The sequence below is a fragment of the Balaenoptera acutorostrata genome, chromosome 1 (assembly GCF_949987535.1).
Source record: "Balaenoptera acutorostrata chromosome 1, mBalAcu1.1, whole genome shotgun sequence".
NCBI classification, from domain to species: Eukaryota; Metazoa; Chordata; class Mammalia; order Artiodactyla; family Balaenopteridae; genus Balaenoptera; species Balaenoptera acutorostrata.
This window is the reverse complement of record NC_080064.1, coordinates 43272869-43300199: the sequence shown is the minus strand read 5'-3', so window position 1 is coordinate 43300199 and position 27331 is coordinate 43272869. Positions and strand designations below refer to the sequence as shown.

Here is a 27331-nt window from a genome sequence, read left to right as displayed (position 1 = left end):
TGAAGCTGTTACTGTACCTTCCTGAAGAGTAAGAATAGAATATAATATAAATGTAAAAAAAAATTCATAAGTTTAAAAGCATGAGAAAGATATATGCCACAGTGACATGCTAAATCAATAAAGATTATTTCCATATAATGGAAATTTTATTATTAAAAAAATTTTTTTAAACGTTTTGGCTGCGCCACGTGGGATGTGGGATCTTAATTCCCCGACTAGGAATTGAACCCGGGTCCCCTGCATTGGAAGTATGGAGTCTTAACCACTGGACCACCAGGGAAGTCCCTGGAAATTTTAAATGTCAAATCAGTCTTGGTCTATAGATTGTACAAATACTGAATCAGTATAGAAATTTAGATATTATTTTAATTTAACAAAATGCATTTATTATAGGTCAGAGGCTAGTTTTAATATTTTGCTATAGTTTAAATACAGAGTGAAGCTTTCCCATAGTATGTTGAAAGAACATAAAGCCCTTTCTGTCAGCCTCAGGCACGTTTCCCACTGGTTTCTCCCAGATACTAGAATCCTTGTGATAGTTAACGAATCATTGCCTAATTAATCGCCTGGAATGTGCAAGGCATTGTACTAGATTGTGGAACCTCTAAGAAAGATGAGGCATTGGCTCTGTCCTTCAGCAGGTTATTATTTAGAGGTAACTATAATACAGTGTAGTAAGTGTCATAATAGAGGTTAGGTACAAACTGCTGTAAGAGCACAGGTAAAGGAACTTCAAGGTGGGTCAGAGGATATTAAATTTGGCTGGGCCTTGAAGAATGAAAAGTGAGCTTCCAGATAGCAATGGTGTGGAAGGGCATTCAAGGCAGAGCAGATGGTGTACGAAAGGCACACGGACATTGAAGTATATTGTCTATTGGAGAAAGAAGAGGGTCTATTGAGGATGGGGCACAGGTGACCATTGAAGAAAAGAGGGTAGTAAAAGAGGAAGGATAATGTGGGGCCCAGAATTGAAGGTTCTAAGGTATCTTGTAGCCTGTTTTACTTTATCCTATAGATAAGAGGGAACCATCGTATATTTTTGAAATAGCAGAGTGATTAAAGAAATCTCCTTTGCAATGAGTTATTTTTTTAAGAAAGTTTAGACATTTGGAATAGGAAGAAACAAAGGCAAAAAAAAAATATGAATCAGGAGAGGGACAGTGAAAACTAGCATGTGTTTATTGAGAGCCAATGTGAGGTGCATATCTAATATCTCCATTTTGAGTATGGATCAGTTAACAGTGTAGGCAAGGTTAAAAGTTTAGGCATAAAAAAAATTTAGGCATGCTGCTAAATTAATAATGAAGTACTAGCAGAACTCACCATTATGAATCTGTAATCACCTAGACTCATGGAATGTTAGCCCAAGAAGAGTCTTTCATTGATCATCCATTGTGTTGGCTCTTTTAAGGGAATTTTTTAAGGAAAGCAGCATGGTAGTAGTTGTACTTTTAAATTAATCAGTTGGTTGAGAAAATATAAGTTAAAAAGCAATTATTAAAAACATTGTTCAGTGTCTTATTTAATCACAGAAGCATCTGCATATATTTGAAAAATAGTGGCACACGTGTGAAACATTTAGTCTACAGGCAGTGTGTAACATAGCATATAGCAGAGCTCAGACTCTGGCATGAGAAATGAGAACCTACTGTATTGCACAGGGAACTTTACTCAATGCTCTGTGGTGACCTAAATGAGAAGGAAATCCAAAAAAAGAGGGGATATGTGTATATGTATAGCTGATTTACTTTGCTGTACAGTATAAACTAACACAATATTGTAAAGCAACTATACTCCAATAAAAATTAAAAAAAAAAACCTAGTTTGAATTTATCACTTGATTAATTGTATCTTTGAACAAGTTACTTGCTCATCTGTGCCTCAGTTTTCTCATGTGTAAAATGTGAATAATAGTATCTACCTCATAGATTTGTCATATGGGGTGTAAATGAGTTAATATATATAAAGAGACTGTAACAGTACCTAGCACAATGTAAGGGCCATTGAAAATGTTTGCTATCATTATGATGATGCTATCTTGTATAAGTCATGCAATCATTCAGAGACCTTCTTCTGATAAGTTTTTCTTCTATTTTCTTAGATTCTTATTCTGATGAATGATCATTGGGGTCTTTGAATAGTATGTTATTTAAAAGATACTGTTACTTTTAGAAATTTGTGTTCACAATTTTACTTCACTCTCTTCGAGATCTCTGCCCACCTCGTGAAGACACATGCCTTAGGAGTTATCAATCCATTCTTCTTTCTCACCCGTGATTCCTGGAGACAATCAAGTCCTAATTCCCTATGGAATCCTTTGTATATAATGAATTAACCTCTCTCCTGTGCATCTGCAGTGGTACTAGTAATTTACCATTCTTCAGAGAATTGGGAAAATAGTCATTCAAATGATCTTCTCTGGTTCAAATGAGGAACCCCAATTGTCAGAGGATATGTAAATTTGGCCATCTTGGCTGCTGTGTTTCATGGTGGTAATGATAATGGCAAGGTTGCATTCATCTGTCTCTCAACTCTCCCTTGTACAGAGATTTCCCATTGTATTTTTTTTTAATCTCTGTATCCTTTTTTTAAAAAATAAATTTATTTATTTATTTATTATTTTTGGCTGTGTTAGGTCTTTGTTGCTGCACGCGGGCTTTCTCTTAATTGTGGCGAGCGGGGACTACTCTTTGTTGCAGTGCGCGGGCTTCTCATTGCGGTGGCTTCTCTTGTTGCGGAGCACGGGCTCTAGGCTCATGGGCTTCAGTAGTTATGGCGCGTGGGCTCTAGAGTGCAGGCTCGGTAGTTGTGGCGTACGGGCTTAGTTGCTCCACGGCATGTGGGATCTTCCTGGACCAGGGCTCGAACCCGTGTCCCCTGCACTGGCAGGCGGATTCTTAACCACCGCGCCACTAGGGAAGCCCCTAATCTCTGTATCCTTTATCATTAAGCATAAGGTCTAGCACATAGATGAATAAATAAACATGTCATTTTCAAAATGGTTTATCTTTTTTTGTTTTAAGAAATTCTTTCTTACACTGAGATCTGTATTTTCTTCTGCACATTTTAAAGTTTTGTCTTTCACATTAGGTCTGTAATATACCTGGAATTAATTTTTCTGTTTGGTATGATTTAGAGACTTATAATTTTTCCTTCTTGCCATACGGGTATGCCCAGCATCATTTAACGAATAGTTAGTTCTCTTTTCCTCCAGTCAGTTTTAGTGTCATGCCTTCTCATCATTTTTTCTGTATATCTAGATCTGTGTCTAAGTTCTGTTTTCTCTTCCTTTGATCTATTTGTCTATCCTTGCATCAAACCAAACTGTCTTAGTTATTTTAGCTTTCCAGTAATTCACAATATCTTACAGGGTAAGTCCTTTTTACATTTTATAATGCTGTTTTTGGTTTTTTTCTTTGTTCTTCCAAATATGTTTTAGAATATGTTCTTCCAAAGCTTTTCAAGTTCCTTGGAAAATCTTGTTAGGATTTTCATTGGAGTGTATAGATTAATTAGGAGAGAATTAACATCTTTATTATGTTACTCATCATGCACTAAATAGTAATGGAGTACCTCTTGTATACTGGGAACTGGGAATATAGCAGTGAACAAAATTTGCAAATATCCCTGGACTCATGGAGCTTACGTTCTAGTAGAAGGAAATATGTTCTATTACTCGTAGTAGCCAAAACTAGGATCAGTCTAAATGTCCATCAAATGTATATCCATACAATGGAATACTACTCAGCAATAAAAAGGAACAAACTATGTATACATGCAGTAACATGGATGAATCTCAAAATATACTGGGTATAAGAATACAGTAGACTACAAAACAAAAAAAAAGAATACAGTAGACTACACATTACCATAGACTACATATTATATGATTCTATTTATGTGAAATGTCTATAAAAGGTAAAATTATAGCAACAGAAAGCAGGTCACTGGTTGCCTGGGGCTTGAAATGGGAATGAGAATTGACTCCTAAATGGTATGAAGGAACTTTTTAGGTTGTGGAAGTGTTATAAAACTGAATTGTGGTGATCATTGCACAACTGTATATATTTACTAAAACTCACTGAATTGTATACTTACAATGGGCAACTTTTATGGTTGTATAAATTATATCTCATAAAGCTATTTAATTATTTTATACCAACTCAGATGTAACTTGAAAACATGCTAAGTCGCAAAGAAGCCAGTCACAAAAAAACACGTTGTATGAGTCCATTCATATAAAATATCTAGAATAGACAAAGCTATAGAGATAAAAAGTAGATTGGTGGTTGCCTAGGGCTGGGGTGATTGGGAGGGAAATAGGGAGTGACTTGCTAATGGGTATGGGGTTTCTTTTTGCAGTGACAAAAATGTTCTAAAATTGTTGTGGTCATGGTTCCACAACTCTGTAAATATACTAAAAGCCATTGACTTGTACACTTTAAATGGGTGAATTGTATGGTATGTGAATTATCTCAATAAAGCTCTTCTAGAAAATAAATAAAATTATATGCTGTATATGAAGGAGAATCAGTGGAGGGAGATGGTGGTGGGTGGTGGTGAGGAAGGCCTCACTGAGAAGTTACCAGTTGGGCAAAGACTTCAAAGAGATGGGGGATTGAGGCATGTGGATACTTGGGGGAAGACTTTCTAGGAAGAGGGGATAATCAGTGAAAGATCCTGAGAAGGGAGCATATCTGACATGTTTGAGAAGCAGCAGTAAGGCCAGTGTGGCTGAAATAGAGTGGGCAAGGGAGAGAGCAGTAGGAAATGAAGCTGGGAGATGGGATCACGTGGGGCCATTGTAAAGACTTGGGTGTTTACAGTAAGGGAGATGGGGAGTCAGTGCAGAGTTTTGCGTAGAGGAGTGACATCATCTGACGTAGGTTTTTAACAGTGGCTGCTGTGCTGAAAATAAACTGAAAGGTAGCATGCGTGGAAGAAGGGAAACCAATTAGAAGGCAGCAGTCTAGGAGAGAGAGAAAAGTGACTGGGACCAAGGTTGAAGAAAAACGTGGCCAGTTTTTTAAATATATTTTGAAGGAAGGAGCAAAAAATTTGCTGACAGATTGGAGATGAGATGTGAGAGAAAGAGAAGAGTCAAAGAAGATGCTATATTGTTTGGCCAGAGAAACTGAGAGGGGGGAAGATGGAGGATAAAGCAGATGGTGGTGGTGGGGGAAATGCCAGGAGTTCTGTTTCTGATATGTTAGAGAAGCCCATCAGACATCCAAGGATGGATTTGAGTAAGCAAATTGAATTTCTAAATCTGGAATCTAGGAAAGAAGTCCTCAAGTAAAGATTGTATTTAAAGCTATGAATCCTCCAATCCATCAACACAATATACTTAATGAGACTTTACTTTCCCTTAAGATAGGCTTTTATAAATTGTTAACCTTCCCCTGCCTCCAAAGATAATAAATACGTTAATTTTCCTGTATTTCAGGATCTTCAAGATGAAGTTCAAAGGGAGAATACTAATCTGCAAAAACTGCAGGCCCAGAAACAGCAAGTACAGGAACTCCTTGATGGGCTGGATGAGCAGAAAGCTCAGCTGGAGGAGCAACTGCAGGAAGTCAGAAAGAAGTGTGCTGAGGAGGCCCAGCTGGTAAAGTCTGGCGGTTTACTGCTGCCTGTGTCTGTACCTTAGTTGCTTTTGCTGGCTTAAGATGGAAACATTCTCTGCTTCTTGTTGCTTTTATTGTTAGGTGGCAATCTAGTCAACATGAAGTTCAGGGAATTGAAGGAGATGGGGCATGTTTCATCCAGAAATTACAGGGGAAATAGGACACTTCATATATTTTGTTTTCCAAATTTTAGTTGGAGGTATGGTACCTATGCTTTCCACTCTCCTCTATCAGTCCCCTGATGGCCCTTTTCTACAAAAAATACATCAAAAACCCACCAAAATAGTAAACTAAACAAATAAACATAATGCATTATGGAATGTTTTAATGACATTTCTTTTTTTAATCCCCCTTTCTTCTCATTCACCTCCATGTTATAGATCTCATCCCTGAAAGCTGAATTAACTAGTCAAGAATCACAGATCTCCACTTATGAAGAAGAGCTGGCCAAAGCTAGAGAAGAGCTGAGTCGCCTACAGCAAGAAACAGCAGAGTTGGAGGAGAGTGTGGAGTCAGGGAAGGCGCAGCTGGGACCTCTTCAGCAGCACCTGCAAGATTCACAGCAGGAAATAAGTTCAGTAAGTCTTTGTGGCAGTGAAAAATACACTCAAATGGGCACTCACATATCCTTTTAGTAAATAATATTTTCTCGATCTGCTTCTTCTCCCTCTGCCTAGTTTATTTTTCATTTTCAGTCACTTTATATGAATAGGCTTCTTGTCACCTGTCATAAGTTAAAACTGTCATGTATCTTGTACATCTTATGGTTATCACTGGAGTCTGGTTGAGTGTGCAGGATTTGTAGTTAGATGGTTTAGGTTTAAATGCTGGTTCTGCTTCTTACTGCTTCAGTCTTCTCAGTATCAGATTCCTCATCTTTAAAATTGGAGGACTTGGGGGACTTGCCTGGTGGCGCAGTGGTTAAGAATCCACCTGCCAATGCAGGGGACACGGGTTCAAGCCCTGGTCTGGGAAGATCCACATGCCGCGGAGCAACTAAGCCCATGCGCCACAACTACTGAGCCTGCACTCTAGAGCCTGCAAGCCACAACTACTGAGCCCACGTGCCACAACTACTGAAGCCCATGTGCCTAGAGCCCCTGCTCCACAGCAAAAGAAACCACTGCAATGGGAAGCCTGCACACCGCAACAAAGAGTAACCCCCACTCGCTGCAACTAGAGAAAGCCCACGTGCAGCAATGAAGACCCAACGCAGCCAAAAATAAATTTATTTTTAAAAAATTGGAGAATTGGGAATTCCCTGGTGGTTGAGTGGTTAGGACTCTGCCCTTCCACTGCCGAGGGCCCAGGTTTAACCCCTGTTCGGGGAACTAAGATATCCCGTAAGCTGCGTGGTGTGGCCAAATTTTAAAAAATAAATAAAATTGGAGAATGAACAGTACTCCTCTACCTCCTAGAGCTGCTTGTAAAGTTTAAATGAGGCAAAACCAGTGAGACATTAGAGCACAGTGTTTGGTAAATAATTGCTCAGTATGTGTTGCTTATAATAACCCAGTGCCTTCCCTTTTGGGATTCTTAAAATCAGTTTTGCTCATTTAGAGACCTGTATTTTTTGTAATTAGGAAATTGTTTTTTATATAGATAAATATGCAGTGTTACGGTAGGTCCAGAATATAGATCCTTCGCTATGCTATTTCTTGACGTCCCTAAATGGAGAATAATATTTTATAGAATGATGGTAAGATGGTTAGATGTGCATAGAGTTAATGTAGCCCATTCCTTTCATTTTGAATTTGAACAAACTGAAGCCAAGGAAGGTTAAGTAACTTGCCTATGGTTACATAGCCTTCAAAAGAGCCACAGCCTAAAAAATTCAGATCTTCTAAAACCTGGTCAGTTAATTATTATACATAATGAAGTCCTTCCCCTTGATATGCTTCCCTCCCCCCTCTTGTCTGGCAGGTGAATACCTGCTCACTCATCTTGCAAGACATAGCTTAACCTCTTATTTCTTTGTGGCATTTTCTGAACCCTGCCTTTATTGGACATTGTACTTCTGTTATAGCAATCATAACATTTCCCCCTGCACATTTGTTTATGTGTCTATCTCCCTCAGTAGATGGAGCTTTTTGGTCTAGAAACATACATTTTTATCCTAACATTTAGCACAGTTCTTGTCCCAGTGTAGGTACTCAATAAACAGGTAGGAAACCCAAAAGAAAGTCATCCTAGTGGGAATGGTACCAGATAAATGGACAGTCTTTAAAATAGTTTTCTTTGAGTTTTTTAAAAAACTGTTGTTTAAAGTATAATTTATAGACCATAAAATTAACCAGTTTTTTCAGTGCTCTTTCTACTCTGCCACCAAACACCACGACAGTCTCTGTCATTGGAAATCGAAATGAACACGGTGCACTGGGCGGTGTTTCCTTTTCTTTTTTCCTTCAGTAATAACAAACACGATTGCACAGTCACTCATAAAATGTTCGTTACTCTCCCCACCCAACAACATCCTGATGTTTAGTTTAAACTGTTAGCTTGAAGCATTAGGCATTTCAACAATAAAAAACCATTCTCTTTTCAGTATACCTTCAATTTTTTATTTCTTATAAATATTCAATTGAATATTTCCATTTGTGGTGGAAGTTTGCTGATTTACTGGAAGTTCATTCTGTTCCCCGGAAATGTCACTTGGGTGGCCCTGCTGGGCTAAAATGCAAAGTCCAAGTACTGATTTTTGAACCCAGAGTTCTGTGTAAGATCCAAAAAAGAAAATTAATCAGTTTTAAGGATCCAATTCAATGATTTTCAGTAAATTTTAGAGTTGCTCAAACATCCCAGTCCAGTTTTAGAACATTTCCATCACTCCCAAAAGATCCTTGTGCCCATTTATAGTCAGTCCCCACTCTTACCCCTAGGTAACTACTAATCTATGTTTTGCTTCTATAAATTTGCCTTTTCTGAACATTTCATATAGAGAAAATCAAGCACTGTGTGGTCTTTCTCATGTGGTTTCTTTCACTTAGCATAATGTTTTTGAGGCTCATCCATGTTGTAGCATGTAACAACATTATAGTCCATTGTATAAGGTATTTTGTTTATCCATTCATCAATTAATGGGCATTTGGATCCTTTCCACTTGTTGACTATTACAAATAATGCTGCTTTGAATTTTGTATTTGCATACAATTCTTTGTGTGGACATATGTCTTCATTCCTCTTGGATATGAAAGTTGTTTCTATTGTAAAGTTATATTAAACTTTTTTTTTTTAAACTTTAAATTGCCAGACTTTTCCAAAGTGGCTGTACCATTTTATGCTCCCCCTAGCAGTGTATGAGGGTTCCAGTTTCTCCACATTCTTACCAACACTTAATTGTCTTTTTGATTATAGTCATTCCTGTAGATGTAAAGTGGTACTTCATAGTTTTTAATTTGTAGTTCTCTTATGACTAGAGATGTTGATCATCTTTTCATGTGCTTATTAGCCATTTGTATATCCTTTTGGATGAAACATCTGTTTAACTCTTGCCCATTTTTAAAAAATGGGTTCTTATTATTATTAAATTATAAGAGTTTTAAAAAATATATATGTATTCTGGAGATAAGTCCTTTATCAGATAGTTAGTTGAATTGCAAATAGTTTCTCCCACTCTCTGGCTTGTCTTTTCATTTTCTTTTCTTTGACTTTTTTGAAAGAGGATTTCTTTCAAAGGAAGGAGCATAAATGAGAAAAATAGAAAGGACTCCGGATATTATAAATTATCAGAGAGAAAATAAAACAGTGTTTTTGAGCATGGAAAATAGTTTCAGCAGGCTGTACTACCAAGTGTGCCAGAATATATTTGGTATCTGTGAAAGGAATTAGATCCTTGTGTCTGATCTCCAAACCTTAAGAATAAACATACCAAACTGTTACACTTGACTCAGTGACTATATGTCTTTCCACAGAGGGCCTATAAAAAAGAAGTTGCTCTCGAAAGCTTAACTATAGCTTTTCTGGGAAAAGAAATAACTAAAGAAAAATTTTCTGACTTGCTGAATTTTTATTTTTACTTCTTACCTTGTATTTGCAAGAAAACAAAGAACCTTTGACCTTAACTCTATGTAACTTACTTATACAATATATACTATTTATCCAAGTATTTCTGGCACTCTAAATGTTTATTGTACTTTTCTTGCACAATTTGCAAAGAGCTTGTGTTAGTTGTGTGATTTTTTTTTTTTTTTCTTCCGTATTCTCTAAGTTTACGTAGAGAGTAAGGCTTAGTGACAGGTGCATGGGAGAACCAGACACAGGAAAGCCTAGTTGTGTTCATGATTCTATTGATTGTCTCAGAAATAACTATAAGGAACAAACTGTCCTAAATAGAACTTTCTGATAGGCAAGTATTTAACCCTACTGTTTCATCTGTATGATGGGTATTATTTAGTATTAATGTTTTAAATTTTAAACTGCAAGGTAGTAGTGGGCATTAAAATTGATTTAATGGTCATGATAAATTTTTTAAATGAAATAAGGGAGACCAGGGAATATCAGCATGCATTACACGCAGTAAGGGTAAGTATTACTTCGTGGAACTTGTTTTACCACTGTATGTGCGTGTGTGTGTGTATAATTATATATATGATGTATGCATCTATATATGTGTGTTTATGTATATAAATACACACAGAGAGACATGTTCAAACGTATATATTTACTGGGTCAAGGAATCTATTTCTTTCTATGGATGAAAGTAAAAGTAAGTTTATAAGCCACTGCTCTGTAACACTAGGAATATACAAGGCCTATGCTGTGTATTAATAAATGTGTGGTATTTTTGGATTGTTAGTTTAAATCCTAAATACAATGCAGTTTGGTAGATATGTACATATATGCTTACTGATGCCCACTGTTTAAATTTATAAGCATAATAGTTGTGTTTTTCAGTGAATGTATATTAAGCACTTACAGTATGCATCATTGTGCTAGATGTTGGAGATACAAAGTTGATAACAAAAATTGTGGTCTCTACCCTCAGGCTCAAGTCTTTAACTTTTTTAAAATAGAGTGAATTAGTGGAAAAGGAACAGGAAAATTTAATTGCTATAATAGTGACAAATGCAGTGTGCCAGGCACTTTTACACACATTGTCCATCTTTTACATAGGCCTTTACATTTTACAGAGTTCTTTCAAATCTATCTTTTGCTACACTTAACAGTCGTCTATGGAGATAGTTCTTACTACCTTTATGGATTAAGAAATGGAGGCTTGGAGAGGTTACTTTGACTAAGATCACCTAACTAGAAGGTGATAGAGCTAGATTTACATCTGTCTCCCAGTCCAGATGTTCTTTTCCCAGGTTATGACCCTGAAAAGACCTTTGGTAAATTACAGATTCCAAATTGAGCAACTTAAAAACCTTATGGGGAATGTTAGGGGAATAAGATTAGTTAACAGAGCCTTGATTTACAAAATGTCAATAGGTAATTTTTATATTTGCTAAAAACAAAAAATACAACATGCTAATAAAGAGGACTCCAATATAATTAAAATATATATTTTTTTTGTGAAAATGGGTGCTATTCAGTAAAATTCCATTTATTATTCCTTTTCACTAGAAACATTTTTTGATCCTGCTATCTCAGTTTCTTTGAGGTATATGTAAATTTGCTTTTATTGTAGACGTTGGTATAAATAAGCATTTTTTCCTTCCTCTGGTGCCCCACATTTTTCTTTTTATATATATTACAATTTATTGCATACCACTTTTTGTCCCACTGTTGTCCCAGGTGTATAAAGTCACTTGGGTACTGAGGTAAAAAAAACGTCCTTTATTTAACCTGTTTGGCATACCTTAGATTTAGAGACTACTTCCTAGGGCTCTAGCCCATTAATAAGTAATGCCAGAGGATAGGACACTAGCTTATTTCACCTTTGTCTTCACTTCTCTTCTTCCCAATAGGAGTATGGATGGCTCCAAAGTCTTGTGTACTCTCCCTCAACTTCCTTTATCTCTCCTAAAGCTTCATCACAAAATCTTCTCTTCCTCTGCCACTGTGCTATCTTTTTCCTAGTACCCTGACCTTTTTTCTAATTATATTCTAAAAGACTGCCAATTTGCAGATATTTGAATTAAAATTCTTAGAGCGTCAGAAGATGTACAAAAAGCAAATCCATATATATTGGAATTTCAAGAGGAGAACTTGCTGGGATGGATTACTAAGTCATGCTGCATTCCTTAATGGAAGCAAATTTATCCTTGACCAAGTCTAAGCATATAATTATTTTTACATTACATGTCTTTCTATTAATAAATTCTATTTTGTATTTCTGCTTTGTGTTGACAGATGCAAATGAAACTGATGGAAATGAAAGAGCTGGAAAACCATAATAATCAATTAAGTTGGTGCAGTAGTCCACACAGCATTCTTGTGAATGGCGCTACAGATTATTGCAGTCTCAGCACCAGCAGCAGTGAAACAGCCAATCTTAATGAGCACACTGAAGGCCAGAGCAACCTAGAGTCTGAGTCCATACACCAGGAGTCTCCAGTGAGTCTAATAGTTCCTTAAATTTCATAATCAACTTCAGAAAAAAAAATTGATTCAGATCGAAGTTTTGTTGACATCATACCTAATGTAAATATGTGGCCTTGCCTTATCTGAGACAGTTGAGAGGCGGAGAATGGGTTATAACAGTTTTAACTAGCGTAAAAATATAATTTTAACTGATCTATTGTTATAGAGCATGTTTTCAGAATAGTAGTTCTGTAGATAGTAACTTTTAAAAATAGTTTTTAAGTACTCTTGCCCAAAGCTGAAAGTAATTCTTTATTTCATAACATTGAGGACATTTATTTACTGGTTTTTTTGGAGAACACCAGCTAATGCAAGAGTGCTGCTGTTATGTATGAGAGCTACAGAGACAAAAGACCTTTAACCCCGTCTTCAAGCTGTACACAGTCTAGTCATGTAACACTGTGTTAAAAGGCTGTGATAAAGTAAGCATAGGATATTCAGGTAGGACAGCTTGGAGGAGGCTCAGAGAAGATGTCATAGGGAAGCTTTACAAGTGGCCATTGAAGTGAGAAGGGGTTAAGCAACAGAGGAGGTGGTACATTCCTAGCAGAGGAAACAGCATTAGCATAGGTATGAAATGGGAGAAAACATGCTGCACAGGATCATGAGAAGTTTTTGGAGGATATTTTGTGATGGTGGGGAATGTATTGGTAGGAGATGAGGCTCTCTCCTAGGGGGTTACCTGCATTACCTCTGGTACTTTTTATCAAGATAGAGATGTCTGTGCCCCACTTCAAACTTGTTGAACTAGAGTTTCTGGGTTGGAGCCAGGTACATATATTTTAAAAACAAATCCCATGGGTGATTATGATGTGTACCTAGATAAAAATGACCACTTTTAGGTCAGAAAGGACCAGAGAGTAAGAAATTTGGATTCATCTTGAAGCATTGGGGAATTCATCTTACTACAGTGAGTAGCTATTAAAGAATTTTTAAGCAAGAAGTGACAGGATTGAGTTTACCTTTTAAAAAATGTGGATAGGGAATTCCCTGTTGGTCCAGTGGTTAGGACTCGACACTTTCACTGCCGTGGCCCAGGTTCAAGTCCAGGTCAGGGAACTAAGATCCTGTAAGCCATGCGTTGCAGCCAAAAAAAAAAAAAAGTGGATAATAGATTGAAGAGTAGGACTGGACACATAGCCATATGGTAGGAGACTGTTGGAATGGTCTGTGTGAGAATTGTTTTAACCTAGACTTAACCAGTAACAGGAGGGATGATGATGAGAAGAATACAAATTTGAGAGATATTAAGGATGTAAAATTAACAGACTTAATATTATTTAGACAGTGCAGTCTTGGATATATTATACAATATTTTTTTAAGCACAAAATGCAGATTACTAGGTTATCCTTCAAAGACATAGGGTGGTATGAAATGGAGATTGCCCTTTGCACTTCTTAGATCAGAAATTTAGATCCAGAAAACAATGGGAAGCCATTGAAGGACTTTTAACCAGAGAGTCACGATCAGATTCACATTTTATATCTATTGCTTTGGCTACCATAAGAAGGTAGATGGGAAGGACACCAATTTGGAGGCAGAAGGCAGTTGGAAGGTTATTACTACAGTAACACAGACCAGAAATGATGATACTGTAAATGAATGATAGTGACAGTGAAGATGGAGAAGAAAGGAAGGATTTAAGAAAGAGATAGGAGGTAGACTCAGCAAGACTTGGAATATAGCTGGGGGATGACCAAAGGGAAGTAGTTAAGAAAGACCTGAAGTTTTCTGGCCTTGAGTGGCTTTGATGCTTGGTAATACCATTTTCTTAAGAAAGATTATGGGAGAAGTCATTCACTGAATATGTTCTGCTTGTCTTTTAAAATTTTTTAGTAATATTTGACTATTCTTTGTCCGTTTCCCCTGCCAAGTAGAAAATACATTGTAAGTCTATGAAGAATTAATATTTTGTAGGCAAGAAGTAGTCCTGAAATACCGCCTTCTGGTGTCACTGATGAAAACGAAGTGGTGACTACAGCTGTTAAGGAAAAAGCTTGTCCTGAATTTAATAGTGACAGACGTTCAAAAGAGGTAAAAATAATTTTATAAGTAAATGTTTTTATCACTGTCTTCTCAAGATGGGCTGTACACTATTTTAGGCTAAGGAAAGAGAAAAATGTGTTAAGTGGACTTTATGACCACAAAAATATTTGTTATGTTACCATCAGTTGATTTTTCAAACATGTTATTTTATTTTTAAATGTTACCTTTTAAAACTTTGGTGTCTAAAACTTTTTTTTTAATTTAAATTTATTTTTAGGAAGATCCATTTAATGTAGAATCAAGTTCACTGTCAAATCCAGTTGCAGATTCAAACTTGGATTTTTTCCAGTCTGATCCTTTTGTTGGCAGTAAGTACTCTTATATTTATATTATAGATTTACCAAAAAGGGTTTTAATACAGAAGCTGTATAGGAATTTGGGCTTTAGTTTTGAGAGCCTACTCGTTATAACAAAAGTAGAAGGGAGAGTGAGGTTTTATATAGTCAGATTTTAGTATTTGTCCCCTTCAGGCAACTAAGTCCTGGAACTAATAAGCCTTTGCTTATGTCTCAGGGACCCCTAATTAAGAGTATGTTTCTTCTTCAGAATAGGAGCCCAAAGAAAGAGAGGAGATTGGGCACTCTTAAGTCAACCAGCAATTATTTACCAAAAGTGCCAACACCATGCTTTTAAAAGAGTGGAAATTGTAGTAGTTAGTAGCCCGATCACTGCCCTTAAGGTGCCTACAGTCTTATTGAAGAAATATGAGTTTAATAAATTAAAATGTCTGATGTCATTGTAAACTACGTTAAATACCATTTGTGTCAATGTTCTTCTTTCTTTTTACTTATTTCCAGACTCACCTTGCGAAACTGATAGGTCAGTTTTTATCAGTTTTAAAGATGGGAAACTGAGGTACATAAATGGAATAATTTATTTAGAGTCATGGCAGAAATGAGCCTAGAAATTAGAACTCTTTTTAAAAAAACTTCTTTATTGATAAAGTGTTAAAAGATATATAAATTGAACATTTAAAGTATACAATTAAATTGTTTGAGTACATTCACAGAGTTGTATAATCCTCACTAAAATCTAATTTTGGAACATTTTTTATCACCCCATAGAGCAACTCCATACCCATTATAAGTCACTTCCCATTCCCCTATCCCCCAGCTCTATGCAACCACTAATCTACTTTCTGTCTCTGTAGATGTGCATACTTATGGAATTACATTAATACATGTTTATGTCTGGCTTTCATTTAGCCTAATATTTTCAAGGGTTACTCATGTTGTAGTGTGTTTCAATATTTCATTTCTTTTTATCAATGAATATTATTACATTGGATGGATATACCACGTTTTACTTATTCATTGGTTGATGGACATTTGGGTTGTTTCCACTATTTTGGCTCTTTTGAATAATGCTATTTTGAACATTTATATACAAGTTTTTGTGTGGATATATGTTTACATTTCTCCGGGGTATATATCAGATCATAGTACTCTATTTAATCCTTTGAGGAACTGCCAAACTGATTTCCAAAGTGTCTGTACCATTATACATTCCCACCAGTATTGTATGTGGGTTGCAGTTTCTCCATGTCTTTGCCAACACTTGTCACTGTCTATCCTTTTGATTATAGCCATCGTAGTGAGTGTGAAATGGTATCTTATTTGGGTTTGATTTGTATTTCCTTAATGACTAACATTGTTGAACATCTTTCTTTGTGGTTATTGGCCATCCATAGATCTTCTTTGGAGAAACATTTATTCAGATCATTTACCCTTTTTTGAATTGGGTTGTTTGTCTTTTTATTGTTGATTTGTAAGAGTTCTTTACATATTCTGAATATAAATCCCTTATCAAGCATATGCTTTGCAACTATTTTCTTGTGTTCAGTGTTGTCTTAATTTTGATGAAGTCTAACTTACCTATTTAAAAATTTTTTTTCACTCGTGCTTTTGATTTCATATCTAAGGTCCAAAGTCATGAAGGTTTACTTTTTCTGCTAAGAGCTTTATAGTTTTAGCTGTTATATTTAGGTATTTGATCCATTTTGAGTTAATTTTGTATATGGTGTGAGATAGGGGTCCAACTTTATTCTTTTGCATGTGGATATTCAGTGTCCCAGCACCATTTGTTGAAAAGACAATTCTCTAACCCCGTTGAGTTGTCTTGGAACTCTTGTCAAAAGTCAAATGACAATAAATGTGTAAGGATTTATTTCTAGACTCTTCAATTCTATAAGCACTTTTTTTTTTTTTACCTCAGTGAAACTTAGTGTCTTTGTTTCTAAAGTGTTGATGGTAATACCTATCTAGTAATCCATTGAAAAGTAGAGATTTTATTAGTAAAATTCTTGCTGTCATGCCTGTCTTTTCCCCTCCATCTGTAATCTGACCTTGTGGTCAAGAGGTAAGTATAGTTGGCTCTAATTCGGATTTGCCTCTTTTATGAGGTGTATTGATGTTCTGCCCTTACTTATTACTTTTTAGAAATATTTCCTAAAGGTGGATGGCATTCATTGTTTTATCTACTTTGAGGTAGAGTTAATGAAACAGACTTTGCTTTAAGAAACTTTGCTTTTGTTTTAAAGTTACCCTTTAAGTAATGGTGCCACAACAGTGAATATTGTGATTTTGATTTCTGCTTATTTATTTTATCACAGATGATCCTTTCAAGGATGATCCTTTTGGGAAAATTGGTTAGTATATTATTGAGGTCCTTCTTAGCTTTAATTTGATTCTACTTAATTATAAGCTCATGTTATATTTAGGAATGAGATCTCACAGTTGGGTAGTTATAGGAAATGGACTTCCTTTTGATTCAGTTTTAAAATTGACCCAAGCCCTCACTAAGATGTTGTATGTGCCTGGCATTTTCAGAGAAAAAGTGGTAGATACTTGTGAATTTGCTTAATAAACTGTTAGCTGTACTTTATAAAAAAAGATATTAGTGTGCTTGTACTTTGATGCTTTTAATAGTATTTACACTGATTTCTCCTTATTAGCCAAGGATTAGATAAACAAAATGATCTACATTACTACAGGGTTTAGAACTTCTGTTTTCCTAAGATTAAAGCCTATTTGAATGAATGGGTGAAGAGTAAAGATCTTAAAGAATTACTAAGTGTTAAGCTTTTTAAGATATTCTTTCTCTGGGATTTTTGCATTAGAATAAAGCAAATCTTGTGTACCATTTAGTTATGCTTCCCAAACCTGTTCCAAACTATTGGCTGTTACCCTTGAGCTCAGAGGGAGAAATACATTTAGAAGTTTTTGTTGTTTCTTTAGTTATGATAGCATAGAATAAGGGTCTCAAAATGGGATCACTTGATATTATATGCTAATTAAAAAATAAGTTTATTAGGTGAAAGACTGTCTTTTATCAAAGCCACAAAGGAAACTGTGATTCTGTCCACCCCCCCCAAAATTAAAATCACCAGTTTAGAGGAATTATTTAATCCTAGCATGTAGGCAACATTTGTGTGGTAAGTGTTGGAATTACTGATTTGCTTTGAATGAATGATGAACAAGTAGGAAAGAATGTTAATTAAAGCTATTTAACTAGATGCAACTGCCTATACTTTTTTCTGACCAAATAAGTAGTCAAAATATAAAGTACCTAACTTAGATTCTACAGGAGTTCAAAATGCCTTTTAATTAAGTCAGTTGTCCTGCCTTTGGTGACAGGAAATTTAGAGTAATAATTTTGTAATCTCTCATATTTGTGTTGTATTTTCTTAGATCCATTTGGAGGTGATCCTTTCAAAGGTTCAGATCCGTTTGCATCCGACTGTTTCTTCAAGCAATCTTCTACTGATCCTTTTGCCACTTCAAGTACTGACCCTTTCAGTGCAGCCAGCAATAGCAGTAATACGTCGGTAAGTAGGAGGGTTAAAAAATGTTAAATGGATAACAGATGTTCTGAAAGAGTTTCTTTTTTTAAGAGCAGACAGTTTATTGAGCAGAAAACTAGTGAAATAACACGACCATTAATCATTGCTAGATAGTAAATTCCTTGAGGGTAGGAACTATATCTTATAAAACATTTAGCACACATACCCTGCCTGTACTGTGGTTAAGTGGTCAATAAATATATGTTAACTTCGGTTTAATGGTCAAAGAAGAAGTAGGGAAAGAGACAAATGTAGAAAAAAAATGGTAAAAACAATTTACCTATAAAGTCATACACTATTTGAGTCATCTTTCAAATCCGAAGGATATAAATAATTCAGTACTCTAGACAAGAAAATTACTTGCCAAACTGCCACTAACTCTTGGGAATGAGAATCAGACACCTTCCTGGTAAATCCTATTCCTTCCACATGGCAATATCAGGCATATACGTTACAAGTGAAGAACTAATTGGCCAAGTATATTTTATCTTTAAGAGAATGGGTATACAGTGGATCTTTTGGATTCTGTCTGCAAATGAGTTTCTTGAAATACACAGTGATGAAAGAATCCTCTTGTAGATTACTTCTGATGGACCATATAAAAATTTCAGTCTCATCGAACCCATCTCATTTTTGGTTCAGACTGGTATTTCACACCTTGATCACCCATTGGAATTGACTAGAATAACTCATGTCATCCAAATATCAAGTCCACCCTTCAAAGGATCAAATTTTATCCCATTGGGGATATTAAAAATAAATGATTAAAAATCCATAAGCCAGTGTTCAGTAAAGCTTTTTAAAAATGTTTGGTATGCATTATTGAAATAATGAAATCAATTTAAAAGGAACAGCATTGATTTTTTTTAAAAAAAATCATTTCTGTTATTTTATAGACATATCTGGAGTGTTATTCTTGTAAAGAAGTATAAATTCCCACTAAATGTCAGACTCTCTTGATAACATATACATAGAACAACAATTACTATTTAATAACCATGAACTATGATCCCGGTACTTCTGTGTGCTTCACAGTCATAATTTCTAATCTCCACATCAATCTTGCAAAGTAGGTGTTGGTGTCCCTATTTTAATAGTAAGGACACCGGAACTCAGAAAAATTAACGAAGTTCAGACAACTAAGTGCTTTATCATCTGGAGGCTTTGAAAACAAAATCTTTATGTTATGGATATTTAAACACATGCAAAATAGAGTAACATAATGAAATATTTTAACTCCCATGTATCTATCACCCAATTTCAATAATTATGAATGGTTTTAGAGGGCTTTTTAATTGCTTTTTTTCGTGTTTGTTTGGTTTGTTTTAAAGTTTTTATCTGAAGACTTATTTTTTGAGGCAGGATATTTCACATCTGTAAGTAAACCAGACCTAGAAAGGAACAGTTGATTGACAGGCATGTGAAGCAAAAATTTTGTCTTTTAATACTCTTAGATTAAGAAAACTTAAAAGAGTAATTGATTCTTTTAAAGATAATAGACTTTGGTGTTCTTGAATTACTTCCTTATTGTATTCTAATACAGTATTCAGTACTGTATTCAGCTACTTGGCCAGCAACTGGTTTTTTCCACTGATGTAAAACTAAGCAAATGCCTCTGTAACTAAATATTTGTGGTTTCCACAGGCTACTGGATACTCTGTTTTCCTACAACACTTAGTTTGCAGTGTGGGCCCATTTGCCAAATTTTTTTCAAATTGGCTGCAACCTGAATTCTTTTCCTCTCACCTTATTTTAGCCTCTCATTATCCACTCTTATTGTTTAAAGAGCAAGAAAGCCAAAGCAGCTCTTCCTCATTTAAAAATAAACAAGTTTCTTTTGTTCCTCTTCCCTGGTGAAACTTTTCTACCATTCATTCTACTTCCTTTTTCCCTTTTCTCCCCAGATTTTGAAAGCAAAAATGCCCTTGCTGACAGCTCTTAATTTCTCCATTCAAAACTAAACTAAACACCAAATTTAGTGTTTGGTGGCAATATAACAATAGTTACTTTTATCTAATCTCTTCTATGCTCCAGGCATGGTGCTAAATTCTTTTCATGTGTTACCTCATTTAAGCATCACAGTAATCCTATGAGGCTCATGTTTCATCCTCATTTTAAAGATAAAGATCAATAAATGAGAGGTTAAGTGTAAGTGAGTAAGTGATACAACTAAATTCAGACCGTGGTCTACCTGACCAAAATCTAAGGTCTTCACCACTGTAGTCTAAAATTTAAACTCATTTCTTCCTAGCTACAAACCCCTGTTTTTTGTCATCTTCCTTCTTTTCAAACGGGCCTCTGTTAATGCCTCCAGACATGAATCTCTCCCCACAAATCTTTCCTATTCCTTCAAGGATGGTCTCTGTTCTCAGAGGGACATAATTTTAAAAACCAAACCAAAAAAACAAGTGCCATTTCCTACTATTCTAGCTAGTGTATGGTAGCTACTGTGTACGTGCTAGGTCATACTGTGAAATGAGGGAGTGGATGGCTGATGCAGAAGAGAGAATTTCAGTGATAAATTCGGTGACTTTGTAGGAGGATTTTGGAACATTAATTCTATAAAATTATACCATCTGTATTTTAGTCATGAAAATTACTTTTGTGTACTAAATTGCCTAATTATCAAACTGAACATAACATAAAGAGTTTTGTGGCCACTTATTCCCTCATGGGCTGCACAGTCCATCCTGTTCCCCTTGCTGTCCCAGTGGCCTTTTAGGTTGGTTGCACAGTGTATGATAAAGGAATAGAAATAAAACCTGATGCACAGGTAGGCATACTTTTTCTATTTCTCTCTGTGATGGTACATAAAATCTGCAAGCTATTGTTAAAAATCAGGGCTGTTAGTTTTTCCTTCTCTCAAAGTTTAGAAAAGAAGCAGTAATAGTTGGTGACTTTAGTTATCGTGTCTGTGACTGTCTCTCACACTGGCATTTTAACTATTAGGAACCATGGAGAGTTACTTTGCTATACAGACCAACTTGATATTTTTCCCCCTTGATGGCTATTTATTCATTCAGCAGATAGAGTATAAGGTAGTGTGTTCATTTTATAAAAATGTAAGTTAAGGTAAGCATCAGTTAAAATAAGTACTATCATTTTCAGTTCTGAAAACATCACTAGCATTTACTTCTTTCTGCTAGTAGTTTTGTTTTAATGGGTCCTCTTTTATAAAAAGAGAATATACTCTAAGTCCCAGTTAGCATTGCTTCTCTCTTTTCAAATACATGTTTTACTAGAGCTCTCCAATATCCTTTGACATTTAATTGTTAATACCCAATTTCTTGATGATTAGAAATGGATCCTGTAATACAGATGACATTGCTAGTCATGAGTCAGAGTAGGAGATAAATATTCCAAAGCTCTTTTCATGCCCCTTTTATCTAACTGTATGCCAAGGCTTTTGGCTGGCCTCTTAAAAAGAGCCTGATGCCAGAAAGTTAGTTCAGTTATCTTCTTAAATATACATTTTGTTTGACTACGATTTAAAAACAAAGTAAAGTAGGAAGACAGTTCAGTAGTTAGAATCTCTGGCTTCTGGTGAAGTCCTCACTCCTTGTAGCCTCTCACCCTTGCCATTTGATCCAGATTTTTACATGGCTTATTATTGAAAGCAGCTGAATTTTTTTAGCAGAAAGCACTCTCCCTCGCTCAAATTCTCTTTCTCTGCCTCCCCCTCTCTTTCTCTCTCACACATTAACGTTAGAGGAAGCTGAGTAAAGGGCATATGAGAAGTCTCTGTATTATTAGGGATGGGATTGTGATTGGAGCGGGGCACATGAAGACTTTTGAGATGTTAGCAGTTTCCTGGGAGGTGATTGCATAGGTGTTCACTTGATACTTATTTATTAAACTGTACATAATGTTCCATACATTTTTCTGAATATATGTTATGTTTCACAGTAAAAGATTAGAAAATGATATGTATCATTTCAGTTTAATAAGTTTACAGATCAGTAGGGGTAAGCATTTGCTCCTAATTGATTTAGAGTTTGTAAAAAATATTTTCTTTGATGTGGCAGTGAGGTCTCAGCTCTGAAATGTCACCTCTGAGTCATGACTTGTGTAATTTGTTTAGGTGGAAACATTAGAGCACAATGATCCTTTTGCTCCTGGTGGGACGGCTGTGGTTGCAGCCAGCGATTTGGGTAAGGAGATAATTTATCAGTCTCTTTCAACAGTAAACACCACCCTCTCTTTAAGCATCTTTCTTTTCGTGTCCAAATATATTCATCCTGTCTACTTATTTATGGCGTTAAAATTATCGCATAGCTATATCCTGTTGCATTCTACCAATAATAAGAATGGTGTTTTTGTATCACTTTCTACTTATCATTCATTATCTCATTTATTGTTCTTATTAAACAGCTTAATATGTACTCTAGCCAATGTCAGTAAAACCACTAAAAACCCTTTTTGCTTTATAAAAGGCAGCGTTGCTTGGCAGTTTCAAACTCAGCATTAATTCTTATGGATCTTGACCTATATTTAAAAATTAGTGGCTTCCCATAGGTACTGATATTAGCTTTACAAATAGTACATAGGTCCTGTTAATAAGACAGAGAAGAACTAAATGTTATTCTGGTACCCAGTTTTCATGCTTTATTTATGAAATCTAATTTTCCATTTATCCTTTTTTTTCTTTTTTTTTTTAACTTGTATATTTATTTATTTATTTATTAACATCTTTATTGGACTATAATTGCTTTACAATAGTGTGTTAGTTTCTGCTGTATAACAAAGTGAAGCAGCTATACATATACATATATCCCCATAACTCCTCCCTCTTGCGTCTCCCTCCCATCCTCCCTATCCCACCCCTCTAGGTGGCCACAAAGCACTGCGCTGATCTCCCTGTGCTATGTGGCTGCTTCCCACTAGCTAGCTATTTTACATTTGGTAGTGTATATATGTCAGTTCTACTTCTCTCACTTTGTCCCAGCTTACCCTTCCCCCTCCCCGTATCCTCAGGTCCATTCTCTACGTCTGTATCTTTATTCCTGTCCTCCCCCTAGGTTTTTCAAGACCTTTTTTTTTTTCTAGATTCCATATATATGTGTTAGCATATGGTATTTGTCTTTCTCTTTCTGACATACTTTACTCTGTATGACAGACTCTAGGTCCATCCACCTCACTACAAATAACTCAATTTCATTTCTTTTCATGGCTGCGTAATATTCCATTGTATATATGTGCCACACCTTCTTTATCCATTCATCTATCGATGGACACTTAGGTTGCTTCCATGTCCTGGCTATTGTAAACAGGGCTGCAATGAATATTGTGGTACATGACTGTTTTTGAATTATGGTTTTCTCAGGGTATACGCCCAGTAGTGGGATTGCTGGGTCGTATGGTAGTTCTATTTTTAGTTTTTTAAGGAACCTTCATACTGTTCTCCATAGTGGCTGTATCAATTTACATTCCCCCCAACAGTGCAAGATAGTGCCCTTTTCTCCACACCCTCTCCAGCATTTATTGTTTGTAGATTTTTTGATGATGGCCATTCTGACTGGTGTGAGGTGATACCTCATTGCAATTTTGATTTGCATTTCTCTAATGATTACTGATGTTGAGCATCCTTTCATGTGTTTGCTGGCAACCTGTATATCTTCTTTGGAGAAATGTCTATTTAGGTCTTCTGCCCATTTTTGGATTGGGTTGTTTGTTCTTTTGATATTGAGCTGCATGAGCTGCTTGTATATTTTGAAGATTAATCCTTTGTCCGTTGATTTGTTTGCAAACATTTTCTCCCATTCTGAGGGTTGTTTTTTCATCTTGTTTATGGTTTCCTTTGCTGTACAAAAGCTTTTAAGTTTCATTAGGTCCCATTTGTTTATATTTGTTTTTATTTCCATTTCTCTAGGAGGTGGGTCAAAAAAGATCTTGCTGTGATTTATGTCAAAGAGTATTCTTCCTATGTTTTCCTTTAAGAGTTTGATAATGTCTGGCCTTATATTTAGGTTGTTAATCCATTTTGAGTTTATTTTTGTGTATGGTGTTAGGGAGTGTTCTAATTTCATTCTTTTACATGTAGCTGTCCAGTTTTCCCAGCACCACTTATCAAAGAGGCTGTCTTTTCTCCATTGTATATTCTTGCCTCCTTTATCAAAAATAAGGTGACCATATGTGCATGGGTTTATCTCTGGGCTTTCTATCCTGTTCCATTGATCTATATTTCTGTTTTTGTGCCAGTACCATACTGTCTTGATTACTGTAGCTTTATAGTATAGTCTGAACTCTGGGAGCCTGATTCCTCCAGCTCTGTTTTTCTTTCTCAAGATTGCTTTGGTTATTTGGGGTCTTTTGTGTTTCCATACAAATTGTGAAATTTTTTGTTCTAGTTCTGTGAAAAATGCCATTGGTAGTTTGATAGGGATTGCACTGAATCTCTAGATTGCTTTGGCTAATATAGTTATTTTCACAAGGTTGATTCTTCCAATCCAAGAACATGGTATTATCTCTCCATCTGTTTGTATCATCTTTAATTTCTTTCATCAGTGTCTTATAGTTTTCTGCATACAGGTCTTTTGTCTCCTTAGGTAGGTTTGTTCCTAGGTATTTTATTCTTTTGTTGCAGTGGTAAATGGGAGTGTTTCCTTAGTTTCTCTTTCAGATTTTTCATCATTAGTGTACAGGAATACAAGAGATTTCTGTGTGTTAATTTTGTATCCTGCTACTTTACCGCATTCAGTGATTAGCTCTAGTAGTTTTCTGGTAGCGTCTTTAGGATTCTCTATGTATAGTATCATGTCATCTGCAAACAGTGACAGCTTTACTTCTTCTTTTCTGATTTGGATTCCTTTTATTTCTTTTTCTTCTCTGATTGCCATGGCTAAAACTCCCAAAACTATGTTGAATAATAGTGCTGAGAGTGGACAACCTTGTCTTGTTCCTGATCTTAGAGGAAATGGTTTCAGTTTTTCACCATTGAGAATGATGTTGTCTGTGGGTTTGTCATATATGGCCTTTACTATGTTGAGGTAAGTTCCCTCTATGCCTACTTTCTGGAGGGTTTTTATCATAAATGGGTGTTGAATTTTGTCAAAAGCTTTTTCTGCATGTATTGAGATGATCATATGGTATTTCTCCTTAAGTTTGTTAATATGGTTTATCACATTGATTGATTTGCATTCACTGAACAATCCTTGCATTCCTGTGATAAACCCCACTTGATCATGTTGTATGATCTTTTTAATGTGTTGTTGGATTCTGTTTGCTAGTATTTTGTTGAGGATTTTTGCATCTATGTTCATCAGTGATATTTCTTTCTTTGTGACATCTTTGTCTGGTTTTGGTATCATGGTGATGGTGGCCTCGTAGAATGAGTTTGGGAGTGTTCCTCCCTCTTCTATATTTTGGAAGAGTTTGAGAAGGATAGGTGTTACCTCTTCTCTAAATGTGTGAGAGAATTCGCCTGTGAAGCCATCTGGTACTGGGCTTTTGTTTGTTGGAAGATTTTTAATCACAGTCTCAATTTCAGTGCTTGTGATTGGTCTGTTTATATTTTCTGTTTCTTCCTGGTTCAGTCTCGGAAGGTTGTGCATTTCTAAGAATTTGTCCAGGGCTTCCCTGGTGGCGCAGTGGTTGGGAGTCTGCCTGCTAATGCAGGGGACACGGGTTCGAGCCCTGGCCTGGGAAGATCCCACATGCCGCGGAGCGGCTGGGCCCGTGAGCCACAACTGCTGAGCCTGCGCGTCTGGAGCCTGTGCTCCGCGGCGAGAGAGGCCGCGGCGGTGAGAGGCCCGCGCATCGCGATGAAGAGTGGCCCCCGCTTGCCACAACTGGAGAAAGCCCTCGCACAGAAACGAAGACCCAACACAGCCAAAATCAATCAATCAATCAATCAATCAAAAACATACGCATCTGATTCAAGATCCTCATTAAAAAAAAAAAAAAAAAAAAAGAATTTGTCCATTTCTTCCAGGTTGTCCATTTTATTGGCATAGAGTTGCATGTAGTGATCTCTCATGATCCTTTGTATTTCTGCAATGTCAGTTGTTATTCCTCCTTTTTCATTTCTAATTCTATTGATTTGAGTCTTCTCCCTTTTATTCTTGATGAGTCTGGCTAATGGTTTATCAATTTTGTTTATCTTCTCAAAGAACCCACTTTTAGTTTTATTGATCTTTGCTATTGTTTCCTTCATTTCTTTTTCATTTATTTCTGATCTGATCTTTATGATTTCTTTCCTTCTGATAACTTAGGGGTTTTTGTGTTCTTCTTTCTCTAATTGCTTTAGGTGTAAGGTTAGGTTGTTTATTTGAGATGTTTCTTGTTTCTTGAGGTAGGATTGTACTGCTATAAACTTCCCTCTTAGAAATGCTTTTGCTTCATCCGTAGGTTTTGGGTCGTCGTGTTTTCATTGTCATTTGTTTGTTGGTACTTTTAGTTTTCCTCTTTGATTTCTTCAGTGATCTCTTGGTTATGTAGTAATGTATTGTTTAGCCTCCATGTGTTTGTATTTTTTACAGATTTTTTTCCTGCAATTGATATCTACTCTCATAGCGTTGTGGTCAGAAAAGATACTTGATACGATTTCAATTTTCTTAAATTTACCAAGGCTTGATTTGTGACCCAAGATATGATCTATCCTGGAGTATGTTCCATCAGCACTTGAGAAGAAAGTGTATTCTGTTGTTTTTGGATGGAATGTCCTATAAATATCAATTAAGTCCATCTTGTTTAATGTATCATTTAAAGCTTGTGTTTCCTTATTTATTTTCATATTGGATGATCTGTCCATTGGTGAAAGTGGGGTGTTAAAGTCCCCTACTATGATTGTGTTACTGTCGATTTCCCCTTTTATGGCTTTTAGCATTTGCCTTATGTATTGTGGTGCTCCTATGTTGGGTGCATAGATATTTACAATTGTTATATCTTCTTCTTGGATTGATCCCTTGGTCATTATGTAGTGTCCTTCTTTGTCTCTTGTACTAGTCTTTATTTGAAGTCTATTTTGTCTGATATGAGAATTGCTACTCCAGCTTTCTTGTGATTTCCATTTGCATGGGATATCTTTTCCCATTCCCTCACTTTCAGTCTGTATGTGTCCCTAGGTCTGAAGTGGGTCTCTTGTAGACAGCATATATACGGGTCTTGTTTTTGTATCCATTCAGCCAGTCTGTGTCCCTTGGTTGGAGCATTTAATCCATTTACATTTAAGGTAATTATCGATATGTATGTTCCTATTACCATTTTCTTAATTGGTTTGGGTTTGTTATTGTAGGTCTTTTCCTTCTCTTGTGTTTCCTGCCTAGAGAAGTTCCTTTAGCATTTGTTGTAAAG

General features: G+C 36.0%; 1 protein-coding gene across 4 annotated transcripts in view; it reads left to right on the top strand.

The window, feature by feature from the left end:
- The window catches only part of EPS15 (epidermal growth factor receptor pathway substrate 15), a 160421-nt gene that overhangs the window by 100153 nt on the left and 32937 nt on the right, over positions 1-27331 (top strand). For 3 of the 4 annotated variants that reach the window (XM_057556973.1, XM_057556967.1, XM_057556979.1), the window contains exons 14-21: positions 5447-5608; positions 6008-6205; positions 11922-12125; positions 14071-14187; positions 14417-14507; positions 16811-16846; positions 17889-18025; positions 22122-22191. In XM_057556973.1, coding sequence (XP_057412956.1) covers positions 5447-5608; positions 6008-6205; positions 11922-12125; positions 14071-14187; positions 14417-14507; positions 16811-16846; positions 17889-18025; positions 22122-22191 — 1015 coding nt within the window. The remainder of the gene's footprint in view (positions 1-5446; positions 5609-6007; positions 6206-11921; positions 12126-14070; positions 14188-14416; positions 14508-16810; positions 16847-17888; positions 18026-22121; positions 22192-27331) is intronic. The other variant, XM_057556970.1, reaches the window with a different exon arrangement.